The sequence below is a fragment of the Callorhinus ursinus genome, unplaced genomic scaffold (genome assembly GCF_003265705.2).
Source record: "Callorhinus ursinus isolate GAN/ISIS: 27379988/994484 unplaced genomic scaffold, GSC_fseal_2.0 scaffold61, whole genome shotgun sequence".
NCBI classification, from domain to species: Eukaryota; Metazoa; Chordata; class Mammalia; order Carnivora; family Otariidae; genus Callorhinus; species Callorhinus ursinus.
In genome coordinates, this window is record NW_027397123.1 from 97,246 (window position 1) to 116,731 (window position 19,486).

The window sequence follows — 19,486 nt, forward strand, 5'->3', positions numbered from 1 at the left end:
GAAATTTGGGAAGAATGACTTTTCCATAAGAAATTTCTCTCATGTATAGAGCTCTTGTTCTGTACCGGGTCCTGTGCCAAGCTCATTACAGACACTATTTCTTTCTTTTTTTTTTTTTATTTTTTATTGTTATGTTAATCACCATATATTACATCATTAGTTTTTGATGTACAGACACTATTTCACTGCACCTCTTTCTCTCACTAACACTGAGCAAGACAGGATGCCACAGCCCCATTTTACAGATGGAATACTGAGGCTCAGAAATCTGCCAGCCTCTAGCCTTTGCTTGTAGCCTTTGATCTGACCTCATAAAGGGGAAGCATGTGGCACCGGGCTTGGCACTATCAGCCACAGTCTTGTAGGGTTAATTATCGTCATAGGTGCTTTTTATATAGCTTTGCCCCCAAGGGTGAGCTGTCACCCAGCTCCTGAGTCAAACCCTTACGTCTGGAGGGTGACAGGGGGGTGTTTTGTCCCGAAATTGAGTCATCTGGGGGTGGGGCATTGGGCACAGCCCCAGGGCTCTAAAGTGAGTCATCTCTTCACAAACCAGTGAGAAATCATAGCAGGAGCCCCCTAACAAATCATACAGGCTGGGAAGTACAGAGAGTTGGGGCTCTTTTGAGGTCATAGCACTGGGACAGAGACAGAGAGGTCTGATTTCCAACAAAAGGGGTTAGACAGTGAGGGGAGGGGGGAGGTTCTGTAAGGAAAGCGTCACATCCCTCCTTCTCCCAGCGGTGGGAGAGATGCCCCAGCCAGCTGCTTCTATTCCACACTGTGAGGAGGGGTGAGTCAGCCTGTTGTGGGGGGGGCAGGGTTTAGGCTTGCCTGCCCTCCCCCCGGCCCCCAAACACACACCCAGATGGGCTGGGAGCTGGTTTTCTGGGATGCCAGGGCTCCTGACTCAGCACTGGGAATCTTGGCTGAGTGTGTTCTGGGAAATGTCAGGCCTACAGGAAACAGAGGGCTCCCACTCACACCATCCCGCAGGTGGGCGGAGAACGGAGAGAGAGCAGGGTTTATGAGAGAACAGGGACCCAGTGTGCAAGGGGCTGAGTGTGAGGAGGTTTATGTACACGGGAGAGTTGAGAGTATGAGAGGGAGACAGTTGGCAAACAAGGCATGGGGGTTTATATGTGCAAGGGAAGAAGCTGTGTGCCAGGATGTGGGTGTTTGAAGCAGAGGGCTGATGTGCAAAGGGGCTCCCAGGGCAAGGGAAATGTTTGCTGGGAAGATGTGTGTTCAAAGGAGAGAGGTCCAGTCGGCTGGGGATAGAAATAAGAAAGCAGGCTGGCAAGATGTTCGTGCAGAAAAGAGATGCGGAGTTTGTAAGGGATGTCTGCAAAAAAGGCGGTGTGCCAAAAGAAAGGTCGGCCACTAAGAGCATAAAACGGCACGTGCGCGGCTCCCGCGGTGCCCCAACAATCCCAGCAGGCCTCAACGCCCACTCTTAGGCCCCGCCCCTAGTCCCGCCCCTCACGCACAGCGGGGCGTGCTATGCTCCAGTCCGTGAGCTGCTACTCCGCCATTGGCTAGCTAACCGGAGGGGGCGAGCGTGCAGAGACTCCCGGAAGCGCAAGAGGCTCCGGCTCGTAGCGGACCCGGATCCTGGGAACAGTGGGTGCTTAGCAACGGGGGGAGGTGCCCAGTAACAGGCGGGGGGGGGGGGCATTGTGGGTGCCTAGCAACAGAGAGGAAGGCGGTGCCTAGCAACGAGGGGGGCTCAGAAGAGTGGAGAGGTAGCCCTGGAGTATCTGTGGGTGTCTAGCAACGGGGGAGGACCCTAGCAACGGCGGGGAGTGGGACAGGGCGAAAGGGGGTTTTGGGAGGTGCGCAGGAAGAGCTATGGGTTCCTAGCAACCACAGAGGGAACCAGGAGAAACTGGGGGAACTATTAAAGAGGAAAGGAAGTCAGTGGTGGGTGGGAATCTTAGGGTGGACACAGAGGAATGTGAGGGCTTAGCAAAGACAAGGGCAAAGCAGGGAGGTCAGTGCCAGCTCCTACCCGAGTAATCCCTCCCCTTCTCCCCCAGGCTATGTGGCTGGAGGTGGGGTGCTTACTGCGGGGGACCTGTGGACAGCTGGGCCGGACTGTTGGTTTGCCTTGTGGGGCCCTGGGGCCTGGGCCCCACTGGTGGGTAAGAGGCTGGAGAGGGATCTCCAAGGGGGAGAGGCTGAGGGAGGTTTTAGGGTATAAAATGACAGGGAGGGGTCCAAAAGGGCCAGGCAGATCCCATGTCCTCCACTCCTTACCAATATCTGCTTTTCTTGCAGGGGCCATGTGGGGGTTTTCAGGCCCAAATGTTTCATAAGGATGGCCCTGGCAGAGGCCTGGGTGAGGAGGACATTCGCAGGATACGGGAGGCCCGGATCAGGAAGACACCCCGGCCCCAGGTATCATTGTCTCCCACCCACCCAGCAGCACCCCCTGAAGGCAGCTGGCCTCCCAAGCTTGGGGAAGGGTATGTGGGCAGGTTGGTTGGACTCCCTGGGTGCTATGTTCACCTTCCCACCCTCAGACCTTTTCCCCATTTCCCAGCTGAGCGATCGCTCTCGAGAACGCAAGGTGCCCGCTTCCCGCATCAGCCGCTTGGCCAACTTTGGGGGTAGGTGTGACTGTGGGAGACTGTGACCTAGTTCAGAGGAGGCCACATTTACAGAATGAAGCAAGGGGGAGAGGGTGAATCAGAGACAGGGAGAGGAGTGAGAGTTGGAAAAGAGAAGGAAGGCAAAGGCCTGCAAAGCCAAGAGAAATAGAGGAAGGTAACATTTATTGAGCGCTTGGAATGTGCAAGGCCCCATGTACACTCGATCTCTCTGCGCCGAATTGATGCGTGTTAATTTCTACTCTATAAATGAGGAAATGGAGGCAAAGGGAAGCGAAGTGACTGGACCCCAGGTTATGCAGCAGAATTGTTCAAACTTTCACGTCACAGTCTGCATGAAATAATTCAGGGGGTTGCAACCAGCATTAAAAAGAATAGAATGGGGGACGCCTGGGTGGCTCAGTCGGTTAAGCGTCTGACTTTGGCTCAGGTCATGATCTCAGGGTCCTTGGATAGAGCCCCAGGCTCAGCTGGGAGTCTGCTTCTCCCTCTCCCTCTGCCCCTCCCCCTGCTTGTGCTCGCTCTCTCTCAAATAAATAAAAATCTTAAAAATAAAAAAAGAATAGAATGGAAAATATGGGTGCACATGTAGAATAAAGGAAATTCTTGTTTCATGAAATATATATATATATATATATATATATATATCTACTGTTATAATGCGTATGTCATCTTTAGGGTGGATGGTGGTTCAAATTTTAAAGATACCAAATCACAGTATAAAGAGGGAGTTAACTGCACTGGTAAGAGCTTTGATACCAGGCTGCCCAGGGTTGAAGGGGTGATTCTGCCACATTCTCACTTTGTGACCCTGGACGAGTTACTTAACTTCTCTGAGCCTCAATTTCCTTTTCTCTTCTGTGAGGACGAAATGAAGTTGATGCATATAAGGCACCAGTAATGGTTCCTGGCGTGTAGCAAGCACCCAGAAAATGTCCATACGATGATTTGCAGAGAAGGCGACGGTGGAAGAGGCAGAGAGACTCAAGATGTCTTTAGCGACAAGGGGATGGAGGAGGGAGGGGAAATCAAAGCCAAAAGATAACATCAAAAGGAGGGACAGAAAGAAAGAGGCCTGAACTGATGTGCCAGATGCGGGGAGGGGGAGGGGGAGGGATGGAGAAAAACCAGCTTAGACAAGGAGAGGTGAGCATGAAGAAGACGAAGTGTGGACAGAGAAAGGGGAGTCATAGGAAGACAGAGACCCAGGGGGATCCCCTAGCTGCACACTAGAGTCATCCGGGATGCTTGAAATATGTATGTAAATGCCAAGGCTCATCTCAGACCATAGAACCTCAAGCTCTTATTTATCAAAGCTCCTCACATGACTCAGATGTGCAGCCAGGGGTGAGAACCGCTGACGTGGGAGACAGACATGAACAGAGTGATGGAGAAAGAGGGAGCCGCACCTCAAAGGGAACCCCAAGCAGGGAGAGAGTGAGTAAGAGATGGAGTTGGGGACAGAGAGAAGCAGAGAGTTGCCAACAGAGAGCTGGGAGACAGGTTGCTTAGGAAGAGGCTGAGAGCAGACAGGGGGTCAGGGGACAAGGCCTGGGGGCAGGCAGGCACCCAGACTCCTCTCTCACTCCCCAGGACTGGCTGTGGGCTTGGGGCTGGGAGCGCTGGCTGAGGTAGCCAAGAAGTCTCTGCTGGGAGGACGTCTACCATCAGGTGAGTGGGTGTGTCACACTACCTGGGTTCAGACCCTGGCTTTGCTATGTGACCTAGGCTGAGTGGCTTCACCTCCCCAAGACCAGTTTTCTCATCCGGAAAACGGACGATCGTGTACCCCCCTCTCATGGTTGTGATGGGCAGAAGCCTATCGTGTGAGAAAAATAATTGGAGTTGAGTTCCTAAAACTCTGAGCAGGAGAGGAAAACAGAATAGGAGTGTTGGGGGAGTGTCTGGACAACAGAGATGGAAAGACATGTGTGGAGATTAGCACTGGTGGCTAAGATTCCCCAACAAGCCCATGTCCGGAAGCAAAGATGGGGCTGGATATTTTGGATGAAAAAGAGACTAAGGCCATAGTAACTGACAAATGGAATGTGTGACCCATGATTGAATGTCAGCCTGAGAAAAATAACTCTCAAAGACTTTGGGGACACCTGGGAACATCTGAATTTGGACTGAAGAGCAGATAGGAGAGAATTCGTGTTCATGTTCGTAGGCACAATGATGGCACTGTGATTGAGTAGGGGAATATCCTTATTTTTAGCACAGGTTGTGTGTAACTACATGCAAATGGGTCTGCAAAAAATAAGGGCGAGTGTTTGGGCACATACACATAGATAAATTATGCAGGTGAGGCCGAAGGTAAAAAGTTTGAATCGGAAGAAAAAAAAAAGTTTGAATTGGATATGTGGGCGTCCATGATGCTGTGCGTGTGATTTTTCCGTTCATTTGGATTTTTTTTTTTTTTCCCCAAATAAAAAGGTGGGTGTAAGTGGAGGATTGGGCTTGAGGTAAGACCAAACTGAATCTACACTCTGCTCTGCCACTTCTGTGCTGTGTGACCCAGGGCCAGGCACTATACCTCTCTGAATGTCCTGCCTCCTCACCTTGAAAATTGAAGCACTGGTAGTTCTTACTTTTCAGCTAATTGTGGGGATTCAGCCAGAGAATCCAGAAACCCTTGGAATTCTGCCTGGCACAGGGTGAGCTCTAGCTAGATAAAGAGCTCGATAATATTTTTTATCAAATAAATAAAAGCTTAATAAACACTTGGTTGAATAATCCTATACTTTGCATGTAGAGCCAGGCACAAATCCCAAGCGTATAGCTTGGTTCATTTTCACAAAGTGGATACATCTGTGTGCCCAGATCAAGAAACCCTAAGACAGCAGTTCTCAAACTTTCGGTCTCAGGATCCCTACACACCCTTACAACTTAGGAATGGATAAACAAAACATGTTATATTCACACGATGGGATATTATTCAGCTATAAAAGGGAGTGAAGTACGCTACAATATGGATGAATCTTGAAAACTATCCTAAGTGAAAGAAGCCAGACACAACAGGTCACATACCGTATGATTCCATTCATATGAAATGTCCATAGAGACCACAGATTAATGGTTCCCGGAGACTCGGGGTGGGGAGGTGGTTGGGAGAAATGGGGGGTGACTGCTAATAGGTATGGGGTTTCTTTTTGGGCTGTGAAAATGTTTCAAAATGGCTTATGGTGATGTACAACTCTGAATGTACTAGAAACCATTGAACTGTATACCTTAAGTGGGTGAGTTACACGATTTATGAATTATATCTCAATAAAAAATAGAATGAGGACCCCAAAGAACTTGCTTGTGGATTATATTTGGGGGTTATATTTGTGGATATTTACTGCATTAGAGATTAAAACAATTTTTTTTATGTTTCAAGTTTTATTTAAATTCTAATTGGTTAACATATAGTGTAATACTAGTTTCAGGAGAAAACAAATTTTCAGAACGCAAGAATACACACACACACGTGCATTCTGTCAGCTGTCAGAGCAATGGTATCATCACAGGTCATGGAGTTTCTGGAAAACTCCACTGAGCATTTATGGGAGAATGAGAGTAAAAAGGGGCAAATGACATTAATATGATTATGAAAATAGTTTTGATCTCACAGAGCCTCCTGAAGGGTCTCAGGGACCCTCAGGGTTCCTGGAACCACACTTTGAGAATCACTGCCCTCATTCTCCAAAAGCTTCTTTCTGCCCCATCTTGGCTACTCATCCCACCAAGGGAAACCACTGTCTTGGCTTCTGACCACCAAGATTAGTTTTGACTGGTTTTGCTCTTTACGCCAATGTAATCAGACAGCGTGTCCTCATACGTATCTGGCTGCTTTTGCTCAACGTTCTGTCTGCAGGATGCCGCCATGTTGTTGCGGGTAGATGGAGGTGGTTTACTCAGTGCTGTAGGAGTCACTGTGTGACTGTTCCAGCATGCCTTTGTTCATCCTATTGACAGTCATTGGGTTATTTCCAGTTGGGGACCGTTGTGAATAGTGCTGCTGTGAATCATCTTGGAACAACTGTCAATGGACACACGTATGCCTTTTCCTGGGTATATACCTAGGAGAGGAAATTACGTTGGCCATAGGTGTGTGCGCTACTGGAAACTTCCCAGAGGGCTTGTGTCATGACATTCATCAGCAATAGGGGTGTTTAGGCTGCCCCACATCCTTGTCAACACTTGGTATTGTCGGTTTCATTTTAGCCATCCTGGGGGTTATGCAGCGGTGCTATAATGATGTTTTGTGTGGTCGTAATACTAATGATTATTCTCGCCACCCCAGAGAGCAGCTCCCGGTCAGGCTCCAGCCCTTTCCTGTCAGAGGCCAATGCCGAGCGGATTGTCCAGACCTTGTGTACAGTTCGGGGGGCCGCCCTCAAGGTTGGCCAAATGCTCAGCATCCAGGGTACAGCATGACCCTCGACTCCTGACCCTTGACCTCACTCCTTCCTCACCCCCACCCACCCGCCAGCGCCGACTGCAGATATCCCCACAGGGGCCCCTCCTCGCCTCCCCCCCTCACTGCTTCCCTTGTCCCCCTGTCTCCCCAGACAACAGCCTCATCAGCCCTCAGCTGCAGCGCATCTTCGAGCGTGTCCGCCAGAGCGCCGACTTCATGCCTCGCTGGCAGATGCTGGTGAGTGCCCTGGCCGGGAAGGGAGGCAGGCTCCACCTGCCTGAGCCCCCTGGCTTCATTGCTGTAGCCTCAGTTTCCCCATCTGTAAAATGGGGATCACTAAAGCACACATCTCGGAGAGTTGTTGAGATAATGACATGAGAGAATGGTGCGGAGTGCTTAGACCAGTCCCTGGCAGGCTCAGGGCTTTGTCACGGCTACTGAAGAGGCTGGGAGTGCAGTGGTTAGGGGACCAGACTTTGTGAGTTCAAATCCCAGGTCTGCCGGATACTGCCTGTGTGATCTCAGACATGTGGCCTGACCTCCCTGGGCCTCAGTTACCGCATCTGTAACTGGTCATAGTGATAGCAACACCCACATCACAGGGTTGCGCAAATTAGGATATGTAAAGCACTTCGAAAGGGCCCGTGACACACCATGAGTGACATGCGAGTTCTAGCTGTTATTAGTACTAGATCTTTTTTATTTTTATTTTTTTAAAGATTTCATTTATTTGACAGAGAGAGACACAGCGAGAGAGGGATCACAAGCAGGGGGAGTGGGAGAGGGAGAAGCAGGCTTCCCGCGGAGCAGGGAGCCTGATGCGGGGCTCGATCCCAGGACCCTGGGATCATGACCTGAGCCAAAGGCAGACGCTTAACGACCGAGCCACCCAGGCGCCTCTAGATTTTTTTTTTTTTAAAGATTTATTTACTTGAGAGAGAGCACGCGTGTGTGAGTGGGGGCAGTGGGAGAGGGGCAGAAGAGAGAGACTCTCAAGCAGACTCTACACCGAGTGCCGAAGTGGGGCTCCATCTCACAACCCCGAGATCATGACCTGAGCTGAAATCAAGAGTCAGACGTTTCACCGACGGAGCCACCCAGGCGCCCCAGTACTAGTTTTTCTTAATTAAAGGAGATCGTGTCTGTAAATAGGTTGGCACAGCACCTCGCACTGAGTAAGTGCCCAAGACATGAACTGTTTGTTCTTCTAGTGACTGGGTAAGGGTGTGGAATCCCGATCCAGCTGCCTGCCTTCTGATCTCTGCTCTGCTCACTTGCCCTGTGGCCCTGCATCATTAGTACCCCTCTCCGAGCTACTCTGGACAGGTCCCGGCCCACAGGAAGCCCTCTGTAAATGTTAGCTCTTCATCACATTAACTTCGAGTTGATAATACAATCTAGGAGTATAATGAAGGATTATCAGTCTTGACTGTACATAATAGCAGTCCCCAAATTGGCCCACCCAGCCTTGGGAGTGCAGGCTAAGGCTGGGCCTCCCAGTCTACCAGCACCTGGCTTGTCATCTCGGCCAAGAGATTTCTCTGTGAGCCTCAGTCTCCTCATCTGTGAAGTTGGGTAGTGGCCAGGAGCATAGCCCCGAGCCTAGCATGTGGTGAATGGAATTATTCACATATAAAGCTCAGCACAGGGAGTGAACTCAGCTGCCCATAACTGCAACGATGATTGTTTCAACCACTGTCCCCAGAAAGTTCTTGAAGAGGAGCTCGGCAGGGACTGGCAGGCCAAGGTGGCCTCTTTGGAGGAGGTGCCCTTTGCTGCTGCCTCAATTGGACAGGTGCACCAGGGCATGCTGAGGGATGGGACAGAGGTGGCTGTGAAGATCCAGGTGAGGCAGGGGCGGGGGGAGGCGGGTCGGGGTGGGAGTGGACATCTTGCTGTCCCAGAGGCATGACTCCAGCCCTCCGTCCCTCCCTGCTCACAGTACCCAGGCGTGGCCCAGAGCATCCAGAGTGATATCCAGAACCTGCTGGCGGTGCTCAAGATGAGCGTGGCCCTGCCCGAGGGTGAGGTGCCACTCCACCCCTGACCGTGGGAGGGATGCCTCGAAGAGAGAAAGTGGGGCTGGACGGACAGAGAGAGGCCAGCTCAGGGCAGGGTATACCCGTGTGTGTGTGTTGTGTGTGTGAGCGTGGGCGACTGTGCAAGTCCGTGTGTTTGTGACAGAAAGAAGGGACACCAAGGCAGGGAAAGCCCAGAGAGTCTGAACATGTGAGAAAAGGCAAACTTAGAGATTCTGACAGACCCAGAGCCAGAAGCCCACACTGACATTTGGAAACAGACACACAGGTTGCCCAGAGAGGGCCTGGAGGTCTGGAAAAGAGCCACAGAAGCAGGAAGGGAGCATGAGCCGGACCTCATGTGTGTGTGTGTGTGTGTGTGGTGCTCGGAAGTAAGATTTTGAGGCCCTGAGGAGAGTGTGAGAGACTATGAAAAAGAGACAGGGTAGGTGGCACGTGTGACCATGAAAGAGATGCCTGGGGCCTGGCACGCGCGCCCCAGGAGGGAGACTTCAGGAGAAGCCGCGGCTGTGTGAAGGCCGGAGGGGAGGTGTGTGTGGACAGATGATGTGGTAAAAGGCAGGGAGCAGGTGTGAGGGGCTGTGACAGACAGACAGCGAGAGACATGACTGGCAAGAGAAGACAGCCCTGAGTGGAAAGCCTGGGGGGTGGCTGTCATGATGGGGCCAGGCTGTGGCCTTCCCTGCCTGACACGGCTGCCCCCTCAGGCCTGTTCGCTGAGCAGAGCCTGCAGGCCTTGCAGCAGGAGCTGGCTTGGGAGTGTGACTACCGTCGTGAGGCAGCTTGTGCCCAGAACTTCAGGTGAGCTGAGCCCCCCTCAGGCCCCCCAGGCCCCCCTCCCAGGATGAGCGGGAAGTGGATGCCTGCAGAGCCTCCGGGGGCTGGAGGCCTGGGGTGGAGCCAGCAAACTCTTTTTTTTCTCCTCATTTGCTCACCCCTCCCTCCATTCACTCCTGACTTGATTGAACCCCTGTCCTCTGTGAGCTTGGGCATGTCACTTCCTCTCCCTGTCAGTTTTCTCATCTGTCAAATGGGATGCACGACCACTACAGTCTGGGGGGGGAGATGGACTTGTCAACAGGCACTTAGTCACGCCATGAGATACCACCACACCGCTGGATGGGCAAAGCACTAACAGTCTGACACAGTCATGGGTGGGAGAGAACAGGGCTCCAGGTCATCCCTTATGCCCTTATCCACTGTGGGCAGGAGGAGGCTTTGAGATCAGCGTTTTGGAGAACAGTCCGGCTTCATCAAGGCCCAGTATTCTCATACAACCCGATAACCGCCCTCCTTGCTAAACAAATGCTGTAGGGACATTTAGGCCGGTCTACACTGTCAGCCTTTTCCGGAATGCTCAGAGCAGCAATCGCCCCAAACTGGACACAACTGAAATCTGTCAAATTCACCCAGCAAGGTAGATAAATAAATGACGATATATTCACCAGTAGAATATCATACAGCAGCGAAAATGAATGAACTCAGCTACAGGGGAACAACGTGGTTGTATCTTAGAAGCATCGTGGTGTGCAGCAGTTAATTACACCCAGTGAGGTCCTCTACTGCATGGCCCACGGGTGTCCTGGGCCAAGGTGGGTAGATACGGAGCAAGAGAAGGGCAGCAGCAGAGGGCAGTGGTTCCAGGCATGGGCCCTGGCCTCAGATGTGGGATCCAGTCCCAGGTCAGCCCTTAACTGGCTGGGTGGCCTGGATCCACACCCTCGGGAGAGCAACCTCCTCATAGGGGAGTGAGGGGGCAAAAAGGGGATTGTGTTAATTAAATGCTTGGCACAGGGGCTGGCCCAGGAGGACCAGTCCAAACAAGGACAAAAATAACAAGCCCTGAAGTGGGACCCTGAAGAGAAGAGTATGAAGTGGGCTGGGCCAGGGCACTCCTGTATGGGATCTGGAAGCCCCCTTCCCTCCAGGATTTCCCAGTGCCTTTAGAATAAAACCCAGATCATTCCACTGGCCCGCCCCATCTCCCTGCCCCCAGCCCCAGCCATCCCACAGGTCTCAACCAGGGATCTTGTGCAATTCTTTGCCTTCCAAGTCTTACACTGACACACTTAACTCAATCTATTATTGGTCTGTTTGTATATTTGTTAAGAGTGTGGTCTCTGGTGTCCGAGGGGCAGGCCCAGAACTCATCCACTGCTCTGTCCCCCAGCATAGTCCCACACAGTGGACGATGACACCAAGAAGGAGTCAGTACTAACCGGTGTTCAGAGTAATGACTCCAAGGAGTGGCCATTGAATATCACTATGGACTTGGAGATTTGTATATCAGCAACTTTTTTTGGACGGATTAATTAATAAATTGATGAAAAAGTAATGCTCATCAAGCTTAATACATCGAGCTCTATCCTGGGGCAACCGGAAGTCACAGAGGTATTTCCGGGAGGAAAGTGGTAACTGGGGCTCCAGCAGCACCCAGCTTAGGGGTAGGCACAGAGTAGGCACTACGGAGATATTTGATGAATGAGTGAATGGGTGAATGAATGAAATGTCTGAATGAATGTCAGTCCGGCCAGGAGTTGGCCATTGCTCAGGACAGACAGGCATGAGGAGGGAAGGCAAGGCATAGACTGTTCCTGGAGCCCTCCGCAGAGGAAGAGGAGGAGGCCTGAGCTGGGCCACAGGGGCCTGAAGCATGAGGTCCTGCCCCTCCCCCTCCCTTCTGCCCCAGGCAGTTGTTGGAAGATGACCCCTTCTTCCGGGTGCCTGCTGTGATTAAGGAGCTGTGCACAACGCGGGTGCTGGGCATGGAGCTGGCCAGAGGGGTCCCCCTGGACCAGTGCCAGAGCTTGAGCCAAGACATCCGGAACCAGGTACGGGGTCTCGAGGGGGGCAGCAGGGGCAGGGCCGGTAGGGCTGGCCAGACCCACAGAGAGGGCTTTATAGGGGCGGATGACTCTGAGATATCTGTTACTCCTCCCCGCTCCAGATCTGCTTCCAGCTCCTGAGGCTGTGTCTGCGGGAGCTGTTTGAGTTCCGATTCATGCAGACAGACCCCAACTGGGCCAACTTCCTGTATGATGCCTCCAGCCACCAGGTTGGTTCCTTATGATCTGGATCATGGTACATTAGCTGCTTTAACAGATAGTTCCCTATGTTTCAGTAGCTCGACACAATAGTAGTTATTACCCACATGACAGGCCGCAGTGGCCCTCCTCCACATGGTGACGCAGGGATCCAGGCTCCTTCCCTTCTGTGATTGTGCCATCCCCTAAGGCTTGCAATGCTCTCCTTCCAGTGAAAGGGGAAAGAGGTTAAGAGGGTAGCGCCCTGCCTAATTGCTTTGGCCAGAAGTGACACATTGTTTCCTGTACCATTCCATTGATAAGAACTGGTCACACATTGATAAGAACTGGTTGAGGTGCAAGGGACGCTGGGAAATGGAATCTCCACTAGACAGTGGTTCCCTAGGGGCAGAGTTTTTGGAAGGCAGTTGGTCATCACTGCCACACCCGTCATTCATTTAACACACTAAGCATCTACTGCCTCTTGACAGTGATGCCAAGACAACCCTGATCCTCGCCTTCTCAGAGTTCCCAGTCCAGTGGAGGGACGCAGGACCAGACAGTGATGACTGAGTAGTTAGTACTGTGATGGGGAAGCACAGGCCAGAGTGGTCAGTGACGGGGGAGGCATAGGGGGCTGTGGGGAGCCAGGGAAAGTGACTGACCCGGCACCGGGTAGGTGAGGTCAAGGAAGGCTTCTCGAAAGAAGTGCCCTTAAAGCTGAAACCAGAGAGATGAGAAGGGGACAGCCACCTGAAGAGCAGGAAAGAGAGAGCATTCCCAGCAGACAACACAGGGTAGCCAAAGGCCTGGGGTAAGGGTTCGGACTGAAAGACTCAGTGAGTGTGACTGCCAAATGGCTCTCTAAAGTGGTCTGTACCCATTCCGTCCCCAGAGGGATCTTTTGAAAACACGAATCTGGCCAAATTGTCCCTTCCATAGCTCCCCAGCCACCTCAGGATCACGTCTGAGCCCTTTGCTGAGTGCAGTGTGGACCCGCTGAGTTTCCAGCCTCAGTCCCTTGCCACCCCCTCCCTGCCAAGTGCACAGATAGTTTGTGTCCCTGCTAGGCTCACACCACACCACAGGGAAGTATTTTTCTAACTCAGGGTGAGAGGGGCAGTGATATGAGTCCTGACATCAATTTATTGGGTCTCAACAGCATTTTTTGTTTTAAAGCCATAGAATAGAAGGTACCAGTGTGTCGCAGATGGGAGGGATCCATATTATTTCGGGATGCTTTTGTTTGACCTTATAGTTGGGTGTGCCTGGGTACTGGTACCCAAATACAATCTGTATTTCTTGCTGTGGGTTGTGACCAATAGTGTGAGCTCCACTGCCCTAGAGAAACTCTTATACATGTGCCCACTGGGCACTGTTTTTAATAGCAGAACCCAGAAACAACCCACAGTGTCCATCGGCCAGATAAATGCACTGTGATATATTTACACGATGAAGTCCTTACACAGCAGTGAAAAAAAATGAATGAGCTAGAGCTGAACATAGCAATGCGGATAAGTTGCAAAACCATGTTGGGCACAAAGAACAAGCCGCAGGATAACTATCATAAATACCATTTATATGAAGTTTTAAAACACGCAAAGCATGCCTATTTATTGTTCACAGGTGCACACATATGTAGAGAATGTGGAAATGCACACATGGGAATTTCAGCAAATAATAGTTTAGTAATGATAATCTCGGGAAAGTGGTGACCCTGGAAGAGAGGAAAGGGGAGGTTGGATAAGGCCGGGGTCCATGGGGGGCTCCACCTGGATTGGTAATTTTTAATATTTTAAGCGGGCTGCTGGGATTTGTAGGTGTTCATTTTATTTTTCCACATATTTTATTATTATTTAGGTTTTTTTCTATGCCTAAAACATATTATTATAAAAAATAGGACCCAATATAAAAGCCAGGTCCCTTCAGTTTCATATGGGGGTGGATAGGAAATGTGGAGACGGAAGGCAGCATGGCAGGGACTCTGACGAGGGGCACGGTGTGAGAATGGACCTGGGTTCCCTCCCGCCACCTCAGACAGTGGGGAGTGGTAGTGGACTCCCAGCATCCCTTTCACTATCTCTTGTCCCAGGTGACCCTGTTGGACTTTGGTGCAAGCCGGGAATTTGGGACCGAATTCACAGACCATTACATCGAGGTGAGTCCCCCCAACCCTAGGGTCTTTGAAGGGCCTCAAGCCCGATACTGAGGCAAGGGTGAGAAGGAAAAATATAGTATCTGGAACCAAGAAATCATATATAATAGTAATAGTAATAACTAATAAATAAAAAGCCCTTAATATGATGTCAGGTCCTGTTTGAGATACTGTCCATGTGGTAACCGATCTAAACCACAGAGCAACTGTATGGGGTCAGGACCATTTTTGAGCATTTTTTTAAAGTTTTATTTATTTATTTGAGAGAGGGAGAGTGCGCGCACATGCACACACACAAGTGGGGGGAGGGGCAGAGGGAGAAGCACACTCCCTGCTGAGCAAGGATCCCAACACAGGGGCCCAATCCCAGGACCCTGAGATCATGACCTGAGCTGAAGGCAGATGCTTAACCAACTGAGCCACCCAGGCGCCCCGGGTTAGGACCATTTCTTAGTCCCACTTTACAGATGAAGTTACTAGAGCTCAGAGAAGTTAAGTCACTTGCTCTAGGTCACAGCAGACCTGGGATTCAGATTCAGGGAGCCTAGCTCCCAAATCCTGACCAACCCCCGTGGCCCACAGTGGCCATCCTGCCCCCTCCCCACACCCCAGGCGGTCCCAGGCCTTGGTATGCAGCCTTACACTCACATACCTCCCTGGCTGGATGCTCCCTGGGGGCAGCTCTCTCCTCAGGAACACCTGTTGTCCGTCCTCCGTCCTTCCCACCCACCTACCTAAGGCATCTCATTAATTTGTTGAGATTGACTATTTGATGTGGGTCTTCTACTCATTTACTCATCAATTCCAACATTCTCTGACAACCCCCTGTGCCCAGCCCTGTTGTGGGCAATACCAACCCAGTGACTAATCCAGCCCAGTCTCCGCCTTCACGGAGCTCACAGACTGGGACAGGGATAGACGGTAAGAACCCAGAGTGGTCAGGGCTGGAATGGGGGAGCACAGGAGATTATGGGAGCCCAGAGGAGGAGCCTGGGCCAGCCTAGGGGGTCAGGGAGAGCTTCCTGGAGGAAGAGGCATCAAGAGTTGAGACCTGAGGGATGAGGAGACCAACCAGGAAGAGGCAAGGAGGGTATTCCAGACTGATAAACATACAAAGGCCAAGAGGAGAGAAGGCATATTCCCATTAGAGCAACGCTTCTCAAACTTAGTGTCTGTGAGACACCCACCCACCCCCACTACGGACATGAGCCTATTAAATGCAGATCATGATCTGGAGTCCGGCATAAGATGCTGCGTTTCTAACACACTCCCAGGTAATGCCAAAGCGACTGGTACAGGGACCACACTTTGAGTAGTCAGTCCTGGAGGACCAAAAGGAAGTTCATTTCTGACTTGGGCCAGCAGGTGAGGGGTGGAGCAGGAACCACTCTGAGTCTGAAAAGCCATGCTCTGCACCTTGTACTCTATCCAGGTGCTGTGGGGATCCACAGAAGAGATTTGAGCAGGGGCGGGACAGAGAAGTAGAAAACTCCCTCAGGAGAGCAGGTAGCCTTTGAGACTGGGGGCTGGGAAAAGACAAGGCCCAGGGCTCTGGCTTGGGAACTGGGGATGGTGGGGCCACCGCTGACATAGGGCAGGAAGGACGAGCTGGCAACCCCCCCCCCCCGCTCCCTCCCCCAGGCTCCTTGGGCCCTCTCTCCAGGCCACTTGAGGCACAAAGCCAAGGCCTCTCTCTCTGGGTAGGTGGGACATCTTGTGTGTCCCCCTAACCTACCCCCCGCCCCCAGGCCTATTTGGCATGGCTCTCCTCCGGTCTCCCCAGCCTTTTCCAGTTTAAAAAAAGCCCCGCCACACTAGTCCCTGAGGACCACAGTCCTGACAGATGGCCAGACAGGCTCGGGCAGGGGGAGCTGAGACAGACTAGAACTGCCAGATTGAATCCTGTATTTCCCTTCCTCCCGAGAAAGTGGTTAAGGTTTTCCCGCCTGGCCTTGCTGTTGTTCCATGAAGTACAGACTTTCGCATCCTAATAATGGTAGCTCCTCCCCGGTCGTGGCGGATCCCCCATGCAGGCCCGGTGCTACACACTCCGCAGATACCTCCTCCTGCCTCCCAACAGCCACCCGTGAGGAAGATCCCTTCATCATCCCCGCTTCACAGATGAGAAAGCGGAGGCCCGAAGGCAAAGCGCCTTGCCCAGAATCTCGCAGCCGGCAAGTGGCAGAGCTGGGATGGAGCCCCAGCAGGCTGGCTCTTGCTTCAGTCCGCACCTTCAACTCAACTCCTGCTCTCCCCACGCTCATTTGCCAAACAGAGGTTCACCAAGGGCCTCCCGAACACCAGACCTTGAGCTGCAAGTCCAGTTGGGACTAAACCCAGCCAGCAGCCCTGCTCTCCTGTGGCTCCAAGCCCGGTGTAGTAGACAGACATGAACCAGGCAGTGACAGAGACGGCCCAGTGGCAACCTCAGATGGAGTTCTGGGCCATGGTCACATCCTTGTCCAGTTGAGTATTTGGACCCATGAATAGCCCTTGACATTTATTTTCCTCCAGGCAGACTCTGCATTCTAGGCCAGGTGGGAAAAGCCCCTGACTAGCCCCTTACCCCCCACCATCCCCCCACCCCCAGCCTTGGAACAGTCCTGAGGGAGATATAGACAGGGGCAAGGTGAGGAGGGAGAGGCTTCTAGGGGAGAGAACTTAAGTAGACCAGAATGTAGGGAAGGCCAGGCCAGTTTTCAAGACCCCTCCTTGAACCCCACTCCCTTGGCCTCTGACCTCTGCCAAACACCCAATTTCCCAGGTGGTGATGGCAGCAGCCAGTGGAGACAGAGACCGGGTCCTGCAGAAATCCCAGGACCTCAGATTCCTCACGGGCTTTGAAACCAAGGTGGAAAACACTGCGGGGGTTGGGGGGCTGCTTATCTCTCCTGGGGGGCTCTGGGGAGGGGTGGGGGGGAATGGAGGCTGCTTGGCTACTCACAAACTATGGGGAAATGGGCCCCATTTATCTTTTCTAGAGGGAGGGAGTGGGGGGCTGCTAGTGGGTACTGGGGGTGGAGAAGTGGAAGCTGTTTCCCTGTTCTAGAGTGAAGGCTACTGGTCTACTGGAGGCTCTGAGAGGAAGTAAAGAGCCATTTTGGGGAGGTCTGGGGGCTCTGGAAGGAGTGGAGGCTGCTTATGACTCCTGAGGGAGTAGGGGGCCTGCGTTTATACTTGAGGGTATGTGGCAGACGAGGGTGCTCATCCCTTCTAGGTTAAGTGGAGAGCTGTACCTCCATGCTGCGTGCCTCTTGCTCTCCCCCATCCATAGGCATTCTCGGATGCCCACGTGGAAGCAGTGATGATCCTGGGGGAGCCCTTCGCCACCCCGGGCCCCTACGACTTCGGGGCAGGTGACACTGCCCGCCGAGTGCAGGGCCTCATCCCTGTGCTGCTGCAGCACCGGCTGCGCCCACCGCCCGAGGAGACCTATGCCCTGCACCGCAAGCTGGCAGGGGCTTTCCTGGCCTGCGCCCGCCTCCGCGCCCACATCGCCTGCCGGGACCTCTTCCAGGACACCTACCACCGCTACTGGGCCAGTCGCCAGGTGTAGCCACTGCCCGCGGCCTGTTTTGCCAGTAGCCTCCTGACCAAAAGGGATGTCTGGTCAGACCCGTTAGACAGCACCCCAGGATTCTGGCCCCAAAGCAGGCCATCCCCAGCTGTGATGCCTCCTTTCCATTCTCCTGCAGGTCGGGGACCCCCTCCCCACCTTGGGCTTCCCAGTCTTGCCTAACTCCCTTCCTGGGGATCTGGGGAACCCTTGGGCTAGGGAACTCCCAGCTTCACACCCCCATATCTTGCTCTCCCCACTCCAAAGTGGGCGTCCAGGAACTCTGCGCCAGGGATTAACTTATTTTTGCCAACATTTAAGAGCCTTAGGCCCGGGCGCCTGGGTGGCTCAGTTGGTTAAGCGACTGCCTTCGGCTCAGGTCATGATCCCGGAGTCCCGGGATCGAGTCCCACATCGGGCTCCCTCCTCAGCGGGGAGTCTGCTTCTCCCTCTGACCCTCCCCCCTTTTGGGCTCTCTCTAACTCACTCTCTCTCTCTCTCTCTCTCTCTCAAATAAAAAAAAAAAAAAAAAAAAAAGAGCCTTAGGCCCCCTGCCCACCAGCATGCAGATCCAGACTCATGTAGATGGGGAGCCCCTCAATTCTGCCTCAGGTCTTCCACGGATCTGGCCAGTGAAAGGGGAGGGGCGGTGGTTGGTGGAGGCAGCCCTCACTTTTGCTGCCCTCACCCCTCCACCAGCTGCGTTCTCCCCGTTCTCCCTGGCTCCATCTTTTCTATGTGTTGGGGAGGGGGTAGGGGAGGGTATTTGAAACTTCAGACGGGAATAAAAGCGGCTCCCCTTCCCGGCTCTTTTCTCTGCGCTGGGGGGAGGGGGGGTTGGGGGGGAGGAGCTCTCAGCCTGCCTCCAGGTGCAGATGGCCAATCCCCCTCCCATCCTCTGGTCTGAAAGCCCCAACCCAGCCTGGGCCATCTGTTGCCGGGAACCTCCTTCTACCCATTCCCTCCCACCCGCCACCCCTCCCGCACGTGCTGACCACCTGCTCGAAAGGCTGTGGCAGCTGAGAAGGCCTGCCCCCCCCCCACCTCCCAGGCTCCCCGCTCCCTCCCCTCGGCTCCCGGCAACCTCGCCTTTGCTAATGGGCCGTAATGCCCCTGCCAGCTGCTTTGCCAAACCCACAGGACTGAGTGGGAGCGGGGTGTGCAGTATTGGCCAGAACCGCGCCCTGGTCCCACCCCGGCGCCCCCGCCCCCGAAGCCGAAGCGCTCACGCACTAGGACGCCGGGGTCTCTTCATTCCCCCTCCCCTTCCTTGCAAAAAGTGCCTCGTCACCGCTTCTGCCCGCCCCCGCTGGGCTGGGAGAACCGTGGGGTTAGCTGGAAGATTTGGGTATGTGGGGCGGCGGCAAAGGGCTTCCTGATGCAGCTCTTTTACGGACATGGAACAGAAGGGGACCTGAGGTCAAGGGTCACAGAGGGGAAGAGAGCCCACGCCTGGACGGGCCTGGGGGAAGGTCTCAGCGAGGCTCACATGCTGGCTCAGCCAGGGACTGGCCAATGGGCGTGGCGGGGCGGTGGCCGCACCAGAGGAGGCGGGGTCATATCTGCGTACAGGCGTGGTCTGCAGGCCAGGGGGTGGGGCTTGAGCCGGCCAGGCGCCGGGCCGGGGCGGGGTTTTCTTGCATATACCGCAGGCGGCGGGCCAATGGGCGGGGCTGGGGCGGGGAGCCGAGGCAGG

At 53.3% G+C, this 19,486-nt stretch overlaps 1 protein-coding gene across 6 annotated transcripts; it reads left to right on the forward strand.

Annotated features, from left to right (window-relative positions):
- The first annotated feature begins 669 nt into the window (after positions 1-669).
- COQ8B (coenzyme Q8B) lies at positions 670-18,114 on the forward strand. 6 transcript variants are annotated; one of them, XM_073885135.1, is made up of 15 exons: positions 670-793; positions 2,040-2,144; positions 2,281-2,400; positions 2,546-2,612; positions 4,206-4,283; positions 6,901-7,023; positions 7,169-7,254; positions 8,723-8,863; positions 8,960-9,041; positions 9,764-9,857; positions 11,746-11,887; positions 12,004-12,111; positions 14,172-14,237; positions 16,999-17,085; positions 17,509-18,114. In XM_073885135.1, the coding sequence occupies exons 2-15, from the start codon at positions 2,043-2,045 to the stop codon at positions 17,788-17,790; spliced, it is 1,578 nt and encodes a 525-aa protein (XP_073741236.1). In that variant the 5' UTR covers positions 670-793; positions 2,040-2,042; the 3' UTR covers positions 17,791-18,114. The 6 variants fall into 6 exon arrangements, with proteins under 6 accessions (XP_073741236.1, XP_025710419.1, XP_025710423.1 ...); XM_025854634.2 differs by lacking the exon at positions 670-793 and adding an exon at positions 1,538-1,623; XM_025854638.1 differs by lacking the exon at positions 670-793 and adding an exon at positions 1,538-1,623 and having other exon boundaries at positions 17,452-17,537.
- The last annotated feature ends 1,372 nt before the right edge of the window (positions 18,115-19,486 follow it).

Bases quoted from the DNA above. Each gene is read 5' to 3' on its own strand.
- COQ8B (XM_073885135.1), top strand. From the start codon at position 2,043: ATGTGGCTGGAGGTGGGGTGCTTACTGCGGGGGACCTGTGGACAGCTG. The intron at 2,401-2,545 runs GTATCATTGTCT...CCCATTTCCCAG, and splicing joins GGAAGACACCCCGGCCCCAG to CTGAGCGATCGCTCTCGAGA. The intron at 11,888-12,003 runs GTACGGGGTCTC...TCCCCGCTCCAG, and splicing joins GCCAAGACATCCGGAACCAG to ATCTGCTTCCAGCTCCTGAG.